The 16,852-nt window shown below is 39.8% G+C and overlaps 1 protein-coding gene across 3 annotated transcripts in view; it reads left to right on the forward strand.

The window, feature by feature from the left end:
- The window catches only part of LOC104611118 (Ribosomal protein S18), a 29,375-nt gene extending 12,783 nt beyond the window's left edge, over window positions 1–16,592 (forward strand). For all 3 annotated transcript variants that reach the window (XM_010278047.3, XM_019200077.2, XM_088898247.1), the window contains 4 exons: window positions 10,795–11,150; window positions 12,976–13,071; window positions 15,778–15,837; window positions 15,937–16,592. In XM_010278047.3, the coding sequence (XP_010276349.1) occupies window positions 10,795–11,150; window positions 12,976–13,071; window positions 15,778–15,837; window positions 15,937–16,143 (719 nt within the window). In that variant the 3' untranslated portion in view covers window positions 16,144–16,592. The remainder of the gene's footprint in view (window positions 1–10,794; window positions 11,151–12,975; window positions 13,072–15,777; window positions 15,838–15,936) is intronic.
- Window positions 16,593–16,852: the final 260 nt, after the last annotated feature.

The following is a 16,852-nucleotide window of genomic DNA, read 5'->3' on the forward strand; positions in this document are numbered from 1 at the left end:
TACATATAAAACAGAGGATAGGGATACAGGGTCTAGGTCAACATTACCAACACCACAGATAGATGACGTGGAGCCATTAGCAAGGGTAACAGATTGTGATGTTGAGCAATGAGTGAGAGATGAAAACACACCTGGAGTTCTCGTCATGTGATCGGAGGCTCCAGAGTCAATAATCCAGGGGTTGGGTGTGGATGCCAAACAAGCCATACCTGAGTGTGCAAAGGAAGCTGTGTTCTGCTGCGACTTGGATTGAACAAACCTCTCATACTCATCACGAGGAACACTCACCATCTCCTTGCCTGGACCATCTGAGGGAGTAGAAGGCATCGGGTCAGCTGACCGTTTCTCCTGTGTAGAGCTGAAACTGGTGTCACTAGTCATGGCATGGTTGGCCCACGTCGAGGGAGGACCATGTAAGTCATAGCAGTAGTTAATGGTATGTCCATCCAAACCACAGTGAGTAAACTTCCGTGGACCCGAGCCACGTCCTCTACCACGAGCTCCCCCTGAATCTCTGCCTCCAGTACGACCACCACCACGGATATGTGTAGATCCACCACTACCACTCCTGCCAGGCTGGGTTCCTCGAGTCCCACTTCTGCCACCTCGGCCTCTTGACACTGCAAATGCTGATTTATCGGAGACATTAGAGTCCATAGATCCAATGGAAGCCCTCCGAAGACGAGCAAACACCTCCTCTAAAGATGGAAGAGCAGATCCCCCTAGTATCTGGGCTCGTACAGGTTCATACTCAGACTTCAGCCCCACCAGAAACCGTGTCACATCAAGCTGCTCTCGCTGTTGATGTTGAACTTTGACATCTGAAGTGAGAGGATGATAGACATTTAACTCATTACGGATATTCCTCACATTGGCATAGTACTCCTCAAGGCTCTGATTTCCCTGTTGCAGATTGAAGTATTCCTGATACAGTTGATATACCCTAGTGGTATTATCCTGACCTGAATATAGTTTCTTAGCATGATCCCACACCTCTTTGGCTGTGTCAAGAAACATGAAGTTCACACTGATTTTGGGTTCCATACTGTTCCACAACCATGTAATGATCTGTGCATCTTCCTGTTCCCGGTCTTCATACTCCTGAGAATTAGCGGGGGGTTTCTCCTCTCTTATATGCTTCACTTTCTTCTTCGCCTTCAGAAAAACCTCTACAGACTTGGCCCAAGGGACATAATTCTCTCCATTCAGTTTAATGGAGGTCATTTGGACATTCAGGTAGTCAGTAGATATCATGACACTAGGTTTACTATCACTGTTGTCTGCCATTGCCGAACTCCCTTAATTCTGAGCACTGAATTAGGAGCACTACACACTGCACACTACACACAGACACTTCACCGAAATCTGCACACTGATTTTAACAGCTGAGAACTGCAACACCACAAACCCTACTCACCGAAATCTGTACACTGATTTCGGCAGTATTAAATGCTGAAAACTACAACACCACAACCCCTACTCACCGAGGTCTACACACTGATTTCAGCGATATCAAAAGCTGAAAACCACACTTGTAACACCACCAACATTAATCCACAACTATAGGAAGCTTCACCATTCAGTAGACACTATTGCCATTCGAATCACATACAAACCAGAATAAACCCTAGCATACTGCAATCTGAAAACCCATCATGCGAACTGTACTACACCTCTCATGTATTCCAAAAAAAATATATAAAAAAAACTTTACCTCATCGCCTGAAGGCCAACCATACGAAGGGCTGAGACACCACTGCACCACACGTACCAGCCCTAACTAGGTCTTAGAAACCACAGCAACCAATCACCAACGACACAATCGGAGGCATAGAGACCTCCTAGGGAAGAGGGCGATCACTCCTTTTCAGCCCTTTTCCCAGTCTCCAACTCACAACTGAGAACCCCAAGTGAAACCCTAATTCGAATGCGCAGAAGGCAGAATTCTAGCAAGTCTGATTTGGTGAACCTAGCTCTGATACCATGTTGAAGTTTGACCTGCCATAGAATTCTGTCTTGTTCGTTGACTGTAGAGTAAAATAGACAGCAAGAAGTAGGAGAGGAAAGAAGAAAAGAGAGAAGAGAGAAAGGCTGGTTCGAATTAGGGAAAAAAGTTAATCCCTTGATTCGGCCAGACCTGTTATTATATTATTAACTTATTGGAAAAGACTTGAGTGCCCTTCTTTAAGTAAGAGGCACTCGAACTAATATAACAGTACACATCAGCATTCTCAACAAGTACAAAGACTGAAATACCCCTTCACTAACACCACTAACAGAGAATAGAGAAAAGAGTTCCAAGGTATTCACCCAGTTGATGGCTCTATTAATTAAACATTTCCAAACATTGACTTCATCCCTTCTCATAAAAAAAATTGGAGTTTCTTTTGTTCCAGACAGTCCAAATCAATGCAGCCGTAGCACACCTCCACAAGGCTCTACCTCTTTTCTTAGGCCACCTAAAAGTTGTATGTTCAAAACTTCAAATAGATTGCTAATCTGCATCAGCATTTTCCACCTGCATCCAAAAAGACAAACTTTTTGGAGGATTTGGCACCTTCATTGTTGTCTCTTTGTTAGGGCTTTAATGTGTTCCATGGGTTGGGCTGGTGCCATTAAAGCTAAAAGTTATATGTTCAAAACTTTAAATAGATTGCTAATCTGCATCAGCATTTTCCACCTGCATCCAAAAGAACTAAAAAGCTTTTTGGAGGATTTGGCACCTTCATGTTGCCTCTTTGTTACCTAGGGCTTTAATGTGTTCCATGGGTTGGGCTGGTGCCATTATACACTTCATCTTCCTCATCATTCCCCTCAACCTCATTAACTAATTAATCTCTTTATCATCAATACTGCATGATGAGGTGAGCCACCATTGAATATGAGAAATATCACTTCCCTCTACACACTCCAAACCAGTCTCAGAGACATTTTCGATCCTTCCTCCCTCAACAACTATAGCTGATGAAGACTCAATAAGAGATTTTATCTTATCTAATAGCAATCTTTCATTGGGCAGAGTGGATCTTATCCTTTACTCCTTAAAATTCACGTAAAGGCTGGACTACCATTTCAATTTTCAGTTTAGGGAAAAAACTTTTATAACTTACACCAACCAGTGATTCCTTTAACTCTTCATGAGATACTGACATTTTCTTTCCATATTGTGCTAGTAGTTACCTCATCTCTTGTTCCAAGCAGCAATCTTTTGCAAGTTGAGGAGGCTAGGAAGGGCTGGGGCAGACCAAAAAGGAAATGGTTTGAAGTAGTAAGAAATAATTTAAGCACTCATGGTTTAACAATGGATATGGCAATATACAGAACAGAATGGTGGAACAGAACAGAATTCATGTAGCTGGCCCTATATATTTAGGACAAGGCTTAGATGATGATTATGATTACAAAATGAGTGAAGGTGCAAAGCTTGTTTACCTCCTTTCCTTCTAACTAGCCAACAAAAAGGGCAAAGATAATGTGGAGATGTGTTAGGGCTGCAGTGTGTTGGTCTATCTGGGAAGAAAGGAACTTGAGGATCTTCTCAGAGAAGGAGAGAACTGTGGAAGTAGTGATAGAAGTGATTCATGTAAGGGTAACTCATTGGCTGAAGACTTTGGACCGATTTGCAGAAATTTCAGTAGATGACCTGCTTAGGAACTGTAAGGAAATTGCAGATTCAGTTTCAGCTAGGAAGGTCTCAAGCTCTTACTGGACCCCCCACCTCTTGGTTTTGCCAAAATGAATTTTGACATCTTCTGCTAGCAGCAACCCCTTTTCTTCCACAGTAATTTTGGTAAGAAAGAAGGACGGGAGTTGGAGATTCTATGTGGACTATAGAGCCTTGAACCGTACCATGGTCAAAGACAGATACCCCATACCCTTGATTGAAGAACTATTTGATGAGTTGGGCCAAGCTAAATACTTCTCTAAGATGGACCTGCGATTAGGATACCACCAGATCTGGGTCCACCCCGAGGACATTCACAAAACAACATTCAGGACCTCAGACGGACATTTTGAGTTCCTAGTGATGCCCTTTGGGCTGACCAATGCCCCCTCTTCATTCCAGAGACTCATGAACGGGATTTTCAAGCCTTATCTACGCCTATTTGTCCTAGTGTTCTTCAACGACATACTTGTTTACAGTTCCAGTTGGGCCTCCCATTTGGAACACTTGCAGTGTGTGTTGAACCTTCTAGGAGAACACCAATTGTTCGCCATACCTTCAAAATGCTCGTTTGGACATACCCAGATCAGCTACTTGGGGCATATCATTTCTGGAGGACAGGTTTACACAGACCTAGAGAAGATTAGTTGCATGGTTTCTTGGGCCTGACCCAGCTCTCCACGGGATCTCAGGGGTTTCCTTGAGCTGACGGGTTACTACCGCCGGTTCATTAAAGGATATGGGGTTCTTGCCGCTCCCTTCATGCGGTTGCTAAAGAAGCACTCATTTGTGTGGGACCAACAAGTTGAAGAAGCATTTCAGGCACTCAAAGAAGCCGTAACCACTCCACCTACACTGGCCCTCCCGAATTTTGATTTGGAGTTCGTAGTAGAGGCAGACGCCTCAGGTAAGGGAATCAGGGTCGTGTTGATGGCTTGATGCAGCAAGGCCGGCCCTTGGCCTATTTCAGCAAGGCTCTTTCTCTACAAGCTCAAGCTAAGTCCACTTATGAGAAGGAGCTCATGGCCATTGCTTTGGCAGTTCAAAGATGGAGGGCATATCTTTTGGGCCGAAGGTTTACTGTTAGGACGGACCACCGCAGCATTAAACACCTGTTGGAGCAGCGAGTTTTGGGCTCATATCAGCACAAGTGGGACTACAAGTTAATGGGGTTTGACTTTGCTATTGAATACAAGTCTGGGGCCTCTAATGCAGTGGTAGATGCACTCTCTAGAGCTGGTGACTTTAATCTGATGGGCCAGTCACGGCTGAATTATCCACTGTCTACCCAATTGAAGCAGGAAGCCCAGGATGATCCCCACTTAGCCCAAATTCGGGCCCAGATCCTTGAGGATGGTGCACAGGCCCCAGGATACACAGTCCAGAATGACGTTCTCTTCTACAAGGGCTGAATGGTGGTATCAGGGGAATCCAAACATCACCAGGAGCTGCTTCAACTCTTCCATAACAAGGCCCAAGGGGGACACTCCGGAGTTCTCTGCACCTATAAACACCTGGCAGCCCACTATTACTGGAAAAGTATGAAAAGGATGGTGCAAGAGTTTGTGGCCCGATGCACTATCTACCACCAGCAGAAATATAGCACACAAACTCCAGCCGGGTTGCTGCAACCTCTACCCATTTCGGAGAGGGTATGGGAAGAAGTCACTATGGACTTTATAACTGGGCTTCCCACGTCCCATGGAAAATCAGTGGTGTTGGTGGTGGTGGACCGGCTAAGTAAATATGCTCACTTCATCAGTCTTTCCCGACCATACTTAGCAACTATAGTGGCCCATGCTTACATCCGGGAGGTAGCCAAACTGCACAGGGCACCATAGTCCATATTAACAGATCGGAACCCCCTCTTCATGAGCACCTTCTGGAAGGCATACTTCACAGCTCAAGGGGTCCAGATGTTGCATTCTACCAGTTACCATCCTCAGACAGATGGGCAGTCAGAAGTAGTCAACCGTTGCTTAGAGACATACATAGTTGTCAAGGCATCGCCTAGGCGACTAGGCGCCCTTGGCTGGGGCCCAAACGCCTTGACTTTTAGCAACTAGGCACCCTTCTAGGCGACTGAGTGCCCGCCTAGGCGACAAAAATGACAAGGCGGGTGCCTTTTATAATATCATTTATATTGTTGTATCTTATTAATGTATGTGTTAATACATTTTATTATGTGCTATATATATCAATTATACTTTGTTTTAATGTTTTACTATTGAAATTTAAAAGATCAAAGGGTTTTGAGAAGAGAAAAGAAAAGAAAGAAAGAAAGAAAAGAAAGAGAAAGAAAGAATAGAATAATAAAGTTATTTTTTCTATTTTCTCTCTCTCTCTCTAATTAAATAAAACAGAAACTCCATCCTTGTTTTTTTTTTCTATTTTACTTTCCATCTTGAATATTTATCATATAAAGTTGATAAGCATCTTTAGCTGCTAATTAATATCAATTTTCTCTATTAAATACTTATTATAGTAGTATTATTTTTAAAATTAATATATGTAAAAGATTTTTATCTTTTAGATGTGATGATTTTCCACATTTTTAGAGGAAATTTAATGTTCTTAATAAATAGAATTGTCATTTTTTCAATTAACATACATGTTGTGTGGTATATAAAACTAGGAAACTAGCAAAAGTCAGATTTTTATATTATAAAATTTTTATCGCCTAGGCACCCACCTAGGCGACTAGGCGCCCCAGTGTTGCCTAGAATCGCCTAGATGCCTTGAAAACTATGGAGACATACTTGAGATGTTTTGTGGGTGACAGGTCCAAACAGTGGGCCCAGTGGCTGCCCTGGGCTGAATATTGGTATAATTACCACGTTCCAGGTTTCAGCTGGAACGACACCCTTTAAGGTGTTGTACGGTTATGAACCTCCTTCCATTCTGCTGTATGAGCCAGGTACTTCGGTGGAGGCACAGTTGCAAGCAATAGATAGTACACTCAATCTCCTCGAATTCCACTTGCAACAAGCCCGACAACGAATGAAATTAGCCTATGATAAGAAGCATCAAGAATTAGAGTTGTCAGTTGTGGATTGGGTTTATCTACGACTCCAACCGTACAGACAGACCTCCCTGGTGAAGAGGGCATCCCATAAACTATCTCCCAGATACTTCGGCCCATTTCAGGTGGCAGAGCGAATTGGGCTTGTGGCTTACCGTCTCCTAGGGACTGTTCTTCTCCTCTCCTATTCAGTTGAGAGCATATGCTGATGCAGATTGGGCTGGTTGTCCAGACACTCGTAGGTCCACTTCTGGGTGGTGTGTTTTTATGGGTGATTTGCTCATCTCTTGGAAGTGTAAGAAACAACAAACAGTCTCCAAGTCTTCTACTGAAGTAGAGTATAGGGCCATGTCTTCGGTTTGCAATGAAATTGTTTGGTTACAATCTCTCTTTATGGATCTTGGCATTTAGGTTCATACTCCTATTCCTCTCTATGCAGACAATACGAGTGCTATCAAGATTGCATTTAACCCAGTCTTCCATGAGAGGACCAAGCACATCGAGGTGGACTGCCATTTTATCTGAGATCTCTTCACTACTGGGTCTATATCGCTTCCTCATGCAGCCTCGGACATGCAGATTGCTGATATCTTAACCAAAGCTATGACTGTAGTTCGACATCTCTTTCTTATAGACAAACTGATGCTTATGTCGAGGCATCAGTTTGAGGGGGGGGGTGTGGAGACTCTATAACTTGATGTACTTTATTAGTATAGTCCCTGTTGTATATTACTTTTACATCTTGTTCTTCTTTTCTCTTTCAGCTTTGTATGGACATTCTTGTAATTGCACATATCTTTTAATATATAATAGACTCTTGAGGTGGGGATCATTCATTCTGGACACCTCTAAGATTATTCTTGTTCTTTTCTCTATTCAGGCAAGAGTGTTGACACTGTTATGTACATGTTCACAGCTATCAAAGGCACAAATTTGAACCCAAGGCTCGTAAATGTGTTTTTCTAGGATATGCCTCCACACAGAAGGGATATTGTTGTTTTGATATGGTTAGTGGCACCCGCTTTGTATTTCGGGACGTCACATTTGCTGAGTCTACTCCTTTCTTTAGTATTCCTCTTGAGGGGGAGCAATCTGAGGAACCCTTTGCTATGTCTCCAGTAGTTCCTCTTCCTGTTCCTTTTGAGTCATCTGATGAGGTGCCCACTTCTCCCACTGGACCTACCTCTAGTATTCCTACTCCTCCACCTCATCTTCCTATAATTCCTCCACATCTTGTTCTCCATAGATGGTACCAAAGACATAGATTTAGGCATGGGCAAGTTGTTTCCATCCTACAGAAGAGCCTCTTAATCCTCCCATCATTACTGAGGTAACTTGTCAACCTTCCTTTGACCCATCTACTTCTTTTCCAGACCTTGATCTTCCTATTGCTCTTCGCAAGGGCAAGCGGAAGTGTACAACCCATTGTATCTCTAAACACCTATCCTATTATCCTTCTATCCTTTACCTACTACTCTTTTCTTGCTTATGTTTCTTCCCATGTGATACCCAAGTCTGTACCAGGAGCCCTATCTAAACCTGAATGGAGGGATGCTATGATGGCTGAATTGAATGCTTTGCATAAGAACCATATATGGGATATTGTGGTTTTGCCAGAAGGGAAGGAACCAGTGGGTTGTAAATGGGTATTTGCCATTCAATATCATTCTGATGGCTCTATTGAGTGGTTTAAGGCCAAATTGGTTGCTAAAGGCTACACTCAGATGTATGGTATTGACTATCTTGAGACCCTTGCTCCTGTGGCCAAGATGACCTCAGTCCGGATTGTGTTGCCCCTAGCTGCTACTTTTGATTGGCCTCTCCACTAGTTTGATGTTAAAAATGCCTTATTGAATGGAGATTTACATGAAAAAGTCTATATGTTTTTGCCTTTGGGAGTGTATGGAAAGGAAATGTAAGGGAAGATGTGTAAACTGCAGAAATCCATTTATGGTCTCAAACAGTCTCTTCGGGCCTGGTTTGAGAGATTTAGGGGTGCTCTTGTCTCATTTGGTTACACACAAACTCAATTTGACCATACCTTATTCTTGAAAAGAAGTGACTTTTTGGTGATCTTCCTGATAGTTTATGTTGATGACATTGTGGTCACGGGTAATAACACCCAGGAGGTCAATAAGCTCAAAAAGTTTTTTAAATCTAAATTTGAGATCAAGGATTTAGGAGATCTCAGGTATTTCTTGGGAATTGAAGTTGCTAGATCTAAGGATGGTATCTTCATTTCTCAACGCAAATATATCCTTCACCTCCTTGCAGAGACTAGTAAACTTTGTGCTAAACCGGTTGCCACTCCTATTGATCCCAATCGTAAGCTTTCTGCTACAAATGGTGAACTTTTATTTGATAGGGGAGTGTTTCAGAGATTGCTTGGGAAGTTGTTATATCTCTACATGACTCGACCAGATATTTCCTATGCAGTGAGTGTTATTAGTCAGTTTATGCGTTCTCCCAGATATACACATTTAGCTGCTGCAGAAAGAGTTCTATGTTATTTGAAAGGTACTCCAGGGAAAAGTATTCTATTTGCCAAACATGGACACATGAAGCTGGAGGCATACATTGATGCTGATTGGGCCGGGTGTATTGATAATAGGAGATCCACCTCTGGTTATTGTGCTTTGGTGGTAGGGAACATTGTTTCATGGAGTAAGGAACAACTTATAATTGCCAGATCCTCTGCTGAAGCAAAATACAGGGCAATGGCACATAGTGTGTCAGAATTACTGTGGCTGCGATCACTTTTAGAAGAATTGGGGGTTGACTATGAAAAGCCAATGATGCTCTATCGTGACAACCAGACAGCTATCAATATTGCACATAATCCTATTCAACATGACAGAACTAAGCACATTGAGGTTGATAGACATTTTATATGGGAAAGAGTTTCCTTAGGAGAAGTTTGCTTGCCATTTATTGCCTTAGAAGAACAGTTGGCTGATGTTTTGACTAAGGGAGTTCCAAGAGGGAAGTTGACACACTATAAAAGCAAGCTGGGCATGATTGACATCTATGCTCAGCTTGAGGGGGTGTGTAGAGAGACTGGGCCGAATGGGCCCTAGTATCTATTCTTGTAGTGTGTTATTTATTTTGTTTGTTAATGGGCCTGTTATTTCTTTTGTAAGCTTACTTTAAGTTTCTGCTTACCTGGCCGCCCACTTAAGGGCATACTTGTAATTAGCCCAATGAATGGAGACTAACAAAAGGATTAGAGAGGGGAGAGAGGAGATTATCAAACTCTTCTTCTTCTTCCTCTTCTTCCTTTGTACTGCTGTCCTCTACTTTTCTTCTTTTCTTTCTAATTTTAACCAAGTTTATATCAGTTTTAGAGGACTGATTCACATCTGTTTCAACTTATTTTTATTTGATTATTGATAGAGTAATGCTTAACTGAATATCTTGATGCCCAAGACTTCATGTCATCTTTGTTCTACTTGCTTATAAGTTATAATTCCTAACAATATCTACAAGCCAGAATCAGTGTTTTAAAAGGCAATGGAGGCATATGCCTGGAGGCGCAGCTCCAGGCAAGGCACCCCCAAAATGCCCTAAGACGTAGGCCAGAGATGCTCATGTGCCTCATACCAAAAAGACAAAAGAAAGAAAAGGAAATGGAAGGGAAGGGAAAGAAAGAAAGAGAAGAGAAGGAAAAAAGAGAAAAGAAAGAAAAGAAAAGGAAAGGGAGGGGAAGGAAAGAGAAAGGAATGAAAGTTGGGGACTCTGCGCTCAGACCCCCCCACCTTTTAACTTTTAAATGCAGTGTTATGCATCTTCGTTCTTCTTAACACAAGACATCTTTCATGAAAAAAGAAACCAGAAAAGGGATGAGATCCTCCTTCCTCTTCTTCCTCCTCATCCCCTTCCTCTTAAGGAGGTTTATATCTCTTATGTTCTAAACTACACCCAATGCCTCCAGGAAATGAAATGCCTTGCATCATGCCTCCATATTTTGAAACATTAGCCAGAATTATGATTCTTGTTGTGCTGATTGCATCATGTGAAATATTTCTGAAGCAGCTGTTTTTCCAGTTTCTCTTGGTAACTTTACATGGAAATTCATCATTCTACTTATTGTGCCTTGGATCTTAAACAGGTAATGAGATTAATGACAATGGGACCGGAAATTCCTTTGAGTCAGCTGATGATTTTGAGAGGCGTATATTCAGTGGATTTTCTGACAGTAGGTCAAACAATGATGCATTCTTCCAGAAACTTGATAGACTTGAAAAGGCTCATGGAAGATCTGGTTTTGGCTCTAAGGGTGGAAGCAATAATTCAGAGTTTTTTGATGGTCTAGATGAAAGTTTCAATACATTGTCAGATGGTATGGATGGGAAGCTGAAGAAAGCTGCCACATACTTTGAATTTAATCCTGATGAGATAACAGGTGATGACTATTCATTCAGAGCTGATGTGACTTTTAGACCTGGGATGACATATGATGTTAAGGTACTTTAATGACTCAATATCCTTGGGGAACTAAAAAATAAGAAAAAGATTAGCCTAACTTCTTTAGCTGCTACAGTGTTGTTTCTCTTATATTTCCTTGAAGTGTTGAAACTTGCCATGTTTGTCCATTCCATATTTATAAAAGATGATACTAGTTTTATTAGTATTATGCAAATTATGTGAATTGTTGATTCTGAAATTTTATTTGAACTTTGCAAGTGATGTATGAGACTATCAGTAGCTGATGATATTTAAATAATTATGGATTGTGATACTTTGTGCTTATACTTAAATTATATATTGAAAATTGGTGGTTAAGCTTTCTAATTTTTCATATTTATGGGATATTTACTATATTTATTTATTTGCTTTAATTATTTATTAATTAAAAATCCATGCTTGGGAGGTTTACACCTTTGCATTTCTGGTTGGGACACCTTGCATCATTGCACCTATCATATCCTTGAGAAGGGGATGATGGAGCAATTCTGTCTGATTGACGAACTTCTGTAGCCTTATCACACCATTGTCTGACACTCCACCCATAATATATACACATACAACCATGCATCCACATGTTAAAATGTGCAACGATTTCTATGAGTATGAATGGTATGAGAGAGAAGGTGGTGGGAGACTGCCAAACTATAATTTATTGGATTAAGAAACCAGAAGGCATTCCATGGATTTTCAGGCCTTTAGTTAGTCACAAGTCCTAGGTAGCAGTTTGAATAACTCATTCAAATGGGTACCTAGAAATGCAAATAATTTGGCTGATTCATTAGCAAGAACAGGGGCAGTAACTCAGTAAGGGACCATATGGAGTGGGGATCACTGGGGACATTGATTGCTGTCTGATTTGTTTCACTTTCATATATGAGTTGGCGTTGCACCTACTTTAGCCTACTTCTTACTTTGTGAAGCAGTTAAGAGATTCTTTCTAATGCAATTAAAATGTTACTTATCATTATCAAAAAAATAAAATAGTGCAAGGAATTCTTGTTAAGGTAATGACAGACCCTACAATAACCCGTTTGGCATGTCTATGCTTCCTGGCTCTGGGCCACTTCCACAATGTATTTTGTTTGGTTCCTTTATCCATTGCAGTACCTTTGTGTTTGTATATGCATGAAGACCGAATGGAGTTGCTCAGAGAGTCTTCATTGGTGGCATTTTTAGTTTATTTTGTGCTCTTAGTCAAGGTATTGTTGATAAGCAGTTTAGGAAATCCCATAGTGAGTGCATTAACACAAGAATGTTACAAGATTGATCTCAAGGATGCTTATTACCATGTTGATTAAGACTATGGATTACATGGTTGACCAATTATTTCCAAAGTAGATGATGGATATTGATATCAGATGCTAGCCTTGTAAGCTTCCCTGCCAAAATCCAGGCTATGAGCCTTTGAGACTTGGCTTTGTTGGGTAATATCTTATCACCTGTCTTGTACTTTTCTTGTTTTATCTCAATAAATTTTTTCTTTTATTTGCTACCAAAAATAACCGTATCCTTTTTATGTTGTCATCTACAATTATCCTTTGGACTTGTGCAGTTTTATTGTTTTAATCAAAAGTTGCTGTGCTGGTGAATTCCAGAATCATATCACAGACCATGTTCACTAGTAGAATGCTTGTAGAATAGGGTATATCTTGCATGCTATCAATTTTTGTACTTAGCATGTAAAGTTGCTTTTTCTATCATTTTCTCTCACTATTCTTTTTTTTTCCCTTTTGGCAATAAAGATAAAATTCATTAAGGGAAAAAAGAAACATCTTTCACTTCCTTCTTATGCTGCTGATGTATAAACTTTTCTTTTATGCAGGATCTTGATCTTACAAGGCCTGGAGTTCCCAAGCCTTTCAAAAGGTCTCAATTTGAAACCACAACAGAGGAAGTACTTAGGAAAGCTGATTTTCGGGTAGGGATTTTCTCATTTTGCATAATTTGAATTGATTCCTAAAGAACTATGTGAAGTCCCTATGTGATGGAGAACATTGCCAGCTTTTTTTCTTTTCCTTCCAATCTCCAATTGCATTCAACAATGAATTTTAGTGCATTTACATTGCCTATTTAAGTGGTTGATGCAGCCACAAAAAAGGAGAAGAAGCAAGGAGCAGCTTTGAGATTGATAGGCATTTATTTGTAGGGCATGTATAAGCTTCCTTTGATTCCCTTATGTGCTTTTCAGGGTGCAGTTGCTGCAGTTAACCAAACCCAAATAGACTTCCAATAGTTATAGCTACTAGATTAGTTGGGCTATCCATATTGGTGTTTCTATTTTATTTAGCTACTACATTGTTCATATCATAAGAATGTGTTAATGTTTTGTCTTTTGTTTAGGGTTGTTTGAATACGAGGACAACTTAGTAGTTTGCCATTTAGAGTTCAGGTTCTATCCCTCTTTTTTTTTTAATTACAAAACAATGCTTGGGTGCGGTGATAACTGAGCAAGGGTTTATAATTTGACAGAAAAATGGTTCTTAATAAAAAAAGGTCATTACTCAGATTCAAACCCATGTTCTCATGCTTTTCAGCACGAGATTTTACCATTACATTATGTAATGGCCCCTAAAAAATGTTTTGTTATGGATTTATAAAAAAAGGTTCTTTATAGAACACAATGATGGGACAAGATTTGTGTAGCAGACATGAAATAGTTGGGATTAAGGCTGAGTTGAAGTTTTTTTTTTTCATTTCAAAAAAGCAAAGCGGAGGAACTTCATTCATTCAAAGCATAATTACAGGAGTTCCAGGGCATCCCCTGTTCACACACTATATGGTTATATTTACAAGCATCATAGGCTTGTTCGTGGACTTTTAAATTCAAAGTTCTGCTAATATGGTTTATACGTATAATGTCAAAAAAACTTGGTCAGATTCCATATTTCCTCTCTAAGAGGCTCGATAGTCCAATCTTCCTCTTCACAGTAGAAACCATCAACAACTTTAGCAGAATCAGAAAAAACAGCAAGCGATTTTATTTTTATCTGCATCTGTACTGCTTGCTTCAGTCCATCCAGGAGGGCCCACCATTCAGCCTGTAGAGATCCAGATGCTTTGACACATCGACTTGCTGCATAAACAACATTATTAGTACTACCCAGAATAAAAAAACCTGTAGCTGCATTCCTTGTTTCAGTTTGAAAGGATCCATCAGTATATAAAGAGAAGTAAGTTGATACTTAAGAGTTGATCATAAATCTATTATCTCCAAGTAGGGGACAAGGTAGTGAATGTACATGTTATCATCTCTAAGTGACAAGCAGGTGTTGGGTAGGTAATATTTACAAGGTACAATGAGTCTGGTGACAGGTAGCCGAAGGAACAAGTTACTTGCTTAAGAAGAAATTTCTCTATCCAACTCTATATATTCATATACCATGTTTTTTCGATGTAATAAACAAAGTATTGTCTGTTTACTTTGAACAAGAATTCTCTAAACTCATTTGAAGTTATAATGCTTATCTCCAGGATTGATTCTTAGAAACCATAGGGAATCTAGGTTACTTTCCTCCTTCTAGGTGTGATGCCTAGAACAATACTTAACTTTTGTAGATCTACCTTCTCTTTAACATGCCAAAATTAGGGTATCTCCATCTCCCTTAAAAGTTCTATCCTGCATAAGTGGTGAATCGCCATTAACATATATTTGCAATATCTCAATAGACAGTCTATTAGATGAGCATAACCAAGAAATTATGCCAACTTGATCCCCCTGATCCCCCACTCCCTGTGTGAGCACTTTATTAAAAATTAACTTTGTTCCTTGCGGCCATTTAGTATATTTATAGGTTAAGGTCCTTTGGTTGGTATTCTACAGATGAGAACATGTCTTTTTTAATGTTTTTGGAATTGTTGAGACAGCAGAAAGCAAATATGCTTGTTTTTTTTTTAGTTTCCACATTGCTGATCCAATTTCTATGCTGAACTCAAGATCCATAAATAGGGGACATTAGTGTTTTGATGAGCATAAATAAGGGTCACTAGTATTTTGGTGAGCATAAATGGTTACAGGGCATGAAGAGAAGAACTTGGTGTATAGAAATTCTGTATTTGAGGATTCCATTGTGTGAAATGGTATTCATAAAAAAATGTGTGAAATGGTACCTAGCGCCTTGAAACTCACTGTGCTTGCAAAATATTCCAAAATATAGGTGGGTGCAATTTTAGTGCAGATTGAAAGAAGTCCCCTTTCTTGGCTTCTGTATCAAATTTCAAAATTTTCCATTCCCTCTTCCCCAAACGAGTGAATTAGGATGTAATTTCTTGCTTTTGCAGCAAAAAAAAAAAAAAAGAGGCAGCCCAGTGCACAAGGCTCCCACAAATGCAGGGTCTGGGGAGGGACAGATGTAGGAAGCCTTAACCCTGCAGATACACAGGCTGTTTTATTCTTCTACTTCAATTATATTAATTGTTTATTGTAATTGGGTTCCTACACAGCTTTAGATATTCTCATAGAATTGCATGCTTTTGACTGTTAATTCAGGCAATCCTTTAGAAATTGTAATTTTTCACTATCCTGATCCCCAAATTCATTTCCTCTTACTGCAAGATTGCTTGTTTCTCCCAATGAACTTCTGGGACATCTTGCAAAAAAGTCACTAAACCTAATGATTTCATGCAGAATGTGAGATTCCTTGCCAACTTCCTTACAGAAGCAGGACTTATTATCAAAAGGAGCAAGGTGAGGAAGTGCAAGTTCAAAAATTGTCTTTAATGAAATTTGTAATATTTCCTCTAATTAATTTTGAATCATTCCCTAATAATTTTTCTCCACCTGTAGACAAAAATTAGTGCCAAAGCCCAGAGGAAGGTAGCTAGAGAGATCAAAACAGCCCGAGCTCTTGGCCTCATGCCTTTTACTACAATGGGAACAAAACCATTTATTTTTGGGAAAACCATGGAAGATCGTGACGAGGATGATGAATATGATTATTATGATTCCCCTGTAGGGGGCCTAGGGGCTAGTCAGGACCCTGTTGAAGAGTAGCACCTTCTATGATATTGATGGCGTTTCGGTTGGTTATTTGTGTTTTTTTTTTATAGATGTTATTTGTGCTGTTTAGTGTTTTGAAAACTATCATGCATTTTTTGTAATTAGAAGCCAGTAATTTGTTTGGTTTCACTTTCCATCATAGTACTAAATACTGGTTAAAGAAAGAGAAAAATTCACTGCCGGGTTTAGGGGGTCATAAACATTAGCTGTGATTCTGTGAAGGTGGCCTGCATGTGGTATCCTTTGCACTTCTTGCTTCTTGGCTTGGGTTTGTAAGTCAAGGACTATGGAGAAAAGGAATTGTCATCTCATACTGAAGCACAACTCCATCATCTCTTTAATTCTCAAAAAATTCCTTTCATTGAACTTTTAACATTATGGGTATAGACACTGTGGTTATAAACAAAGGATGCCTTATATAGCATGACCATTTTTGTTTCATCTGTTCTTGGAATTATCATATCAGGCGAAAAAAATAAATAGACAGTTCTTGTGTTGAAAATTGAAAAGCAAAAGCAAATTGGTTTTATTCCAAAAAATTCAGTTTATAAAACCATTAAAATAATGGTTTTTGTAACAAAAAACACAATTTTTTAGCATGGAAATTATATGATTCTGGAATGTGATAGTAAATAATGACATGGAAATATATTCTTTAGACAAGAAATTCAGGAGCACATATATTGGTTTCTTTTTTGGAAAA

The sequence above is a fragment of the Nelumbo nucifera genome, chromosome 2, assembly GCF_055504915.1.
Source record: "Nelumbo nucifera cultivar China Antique chromosome 2, China Antique-T2T, whole genome shotgun sequence".
NCBI lineage: Eukaryota > Viridiplantae > Streptophyta > Magnoliopsida > Proteales > Nelumbonaceae > Nelumbo > Nelumbo nucifera.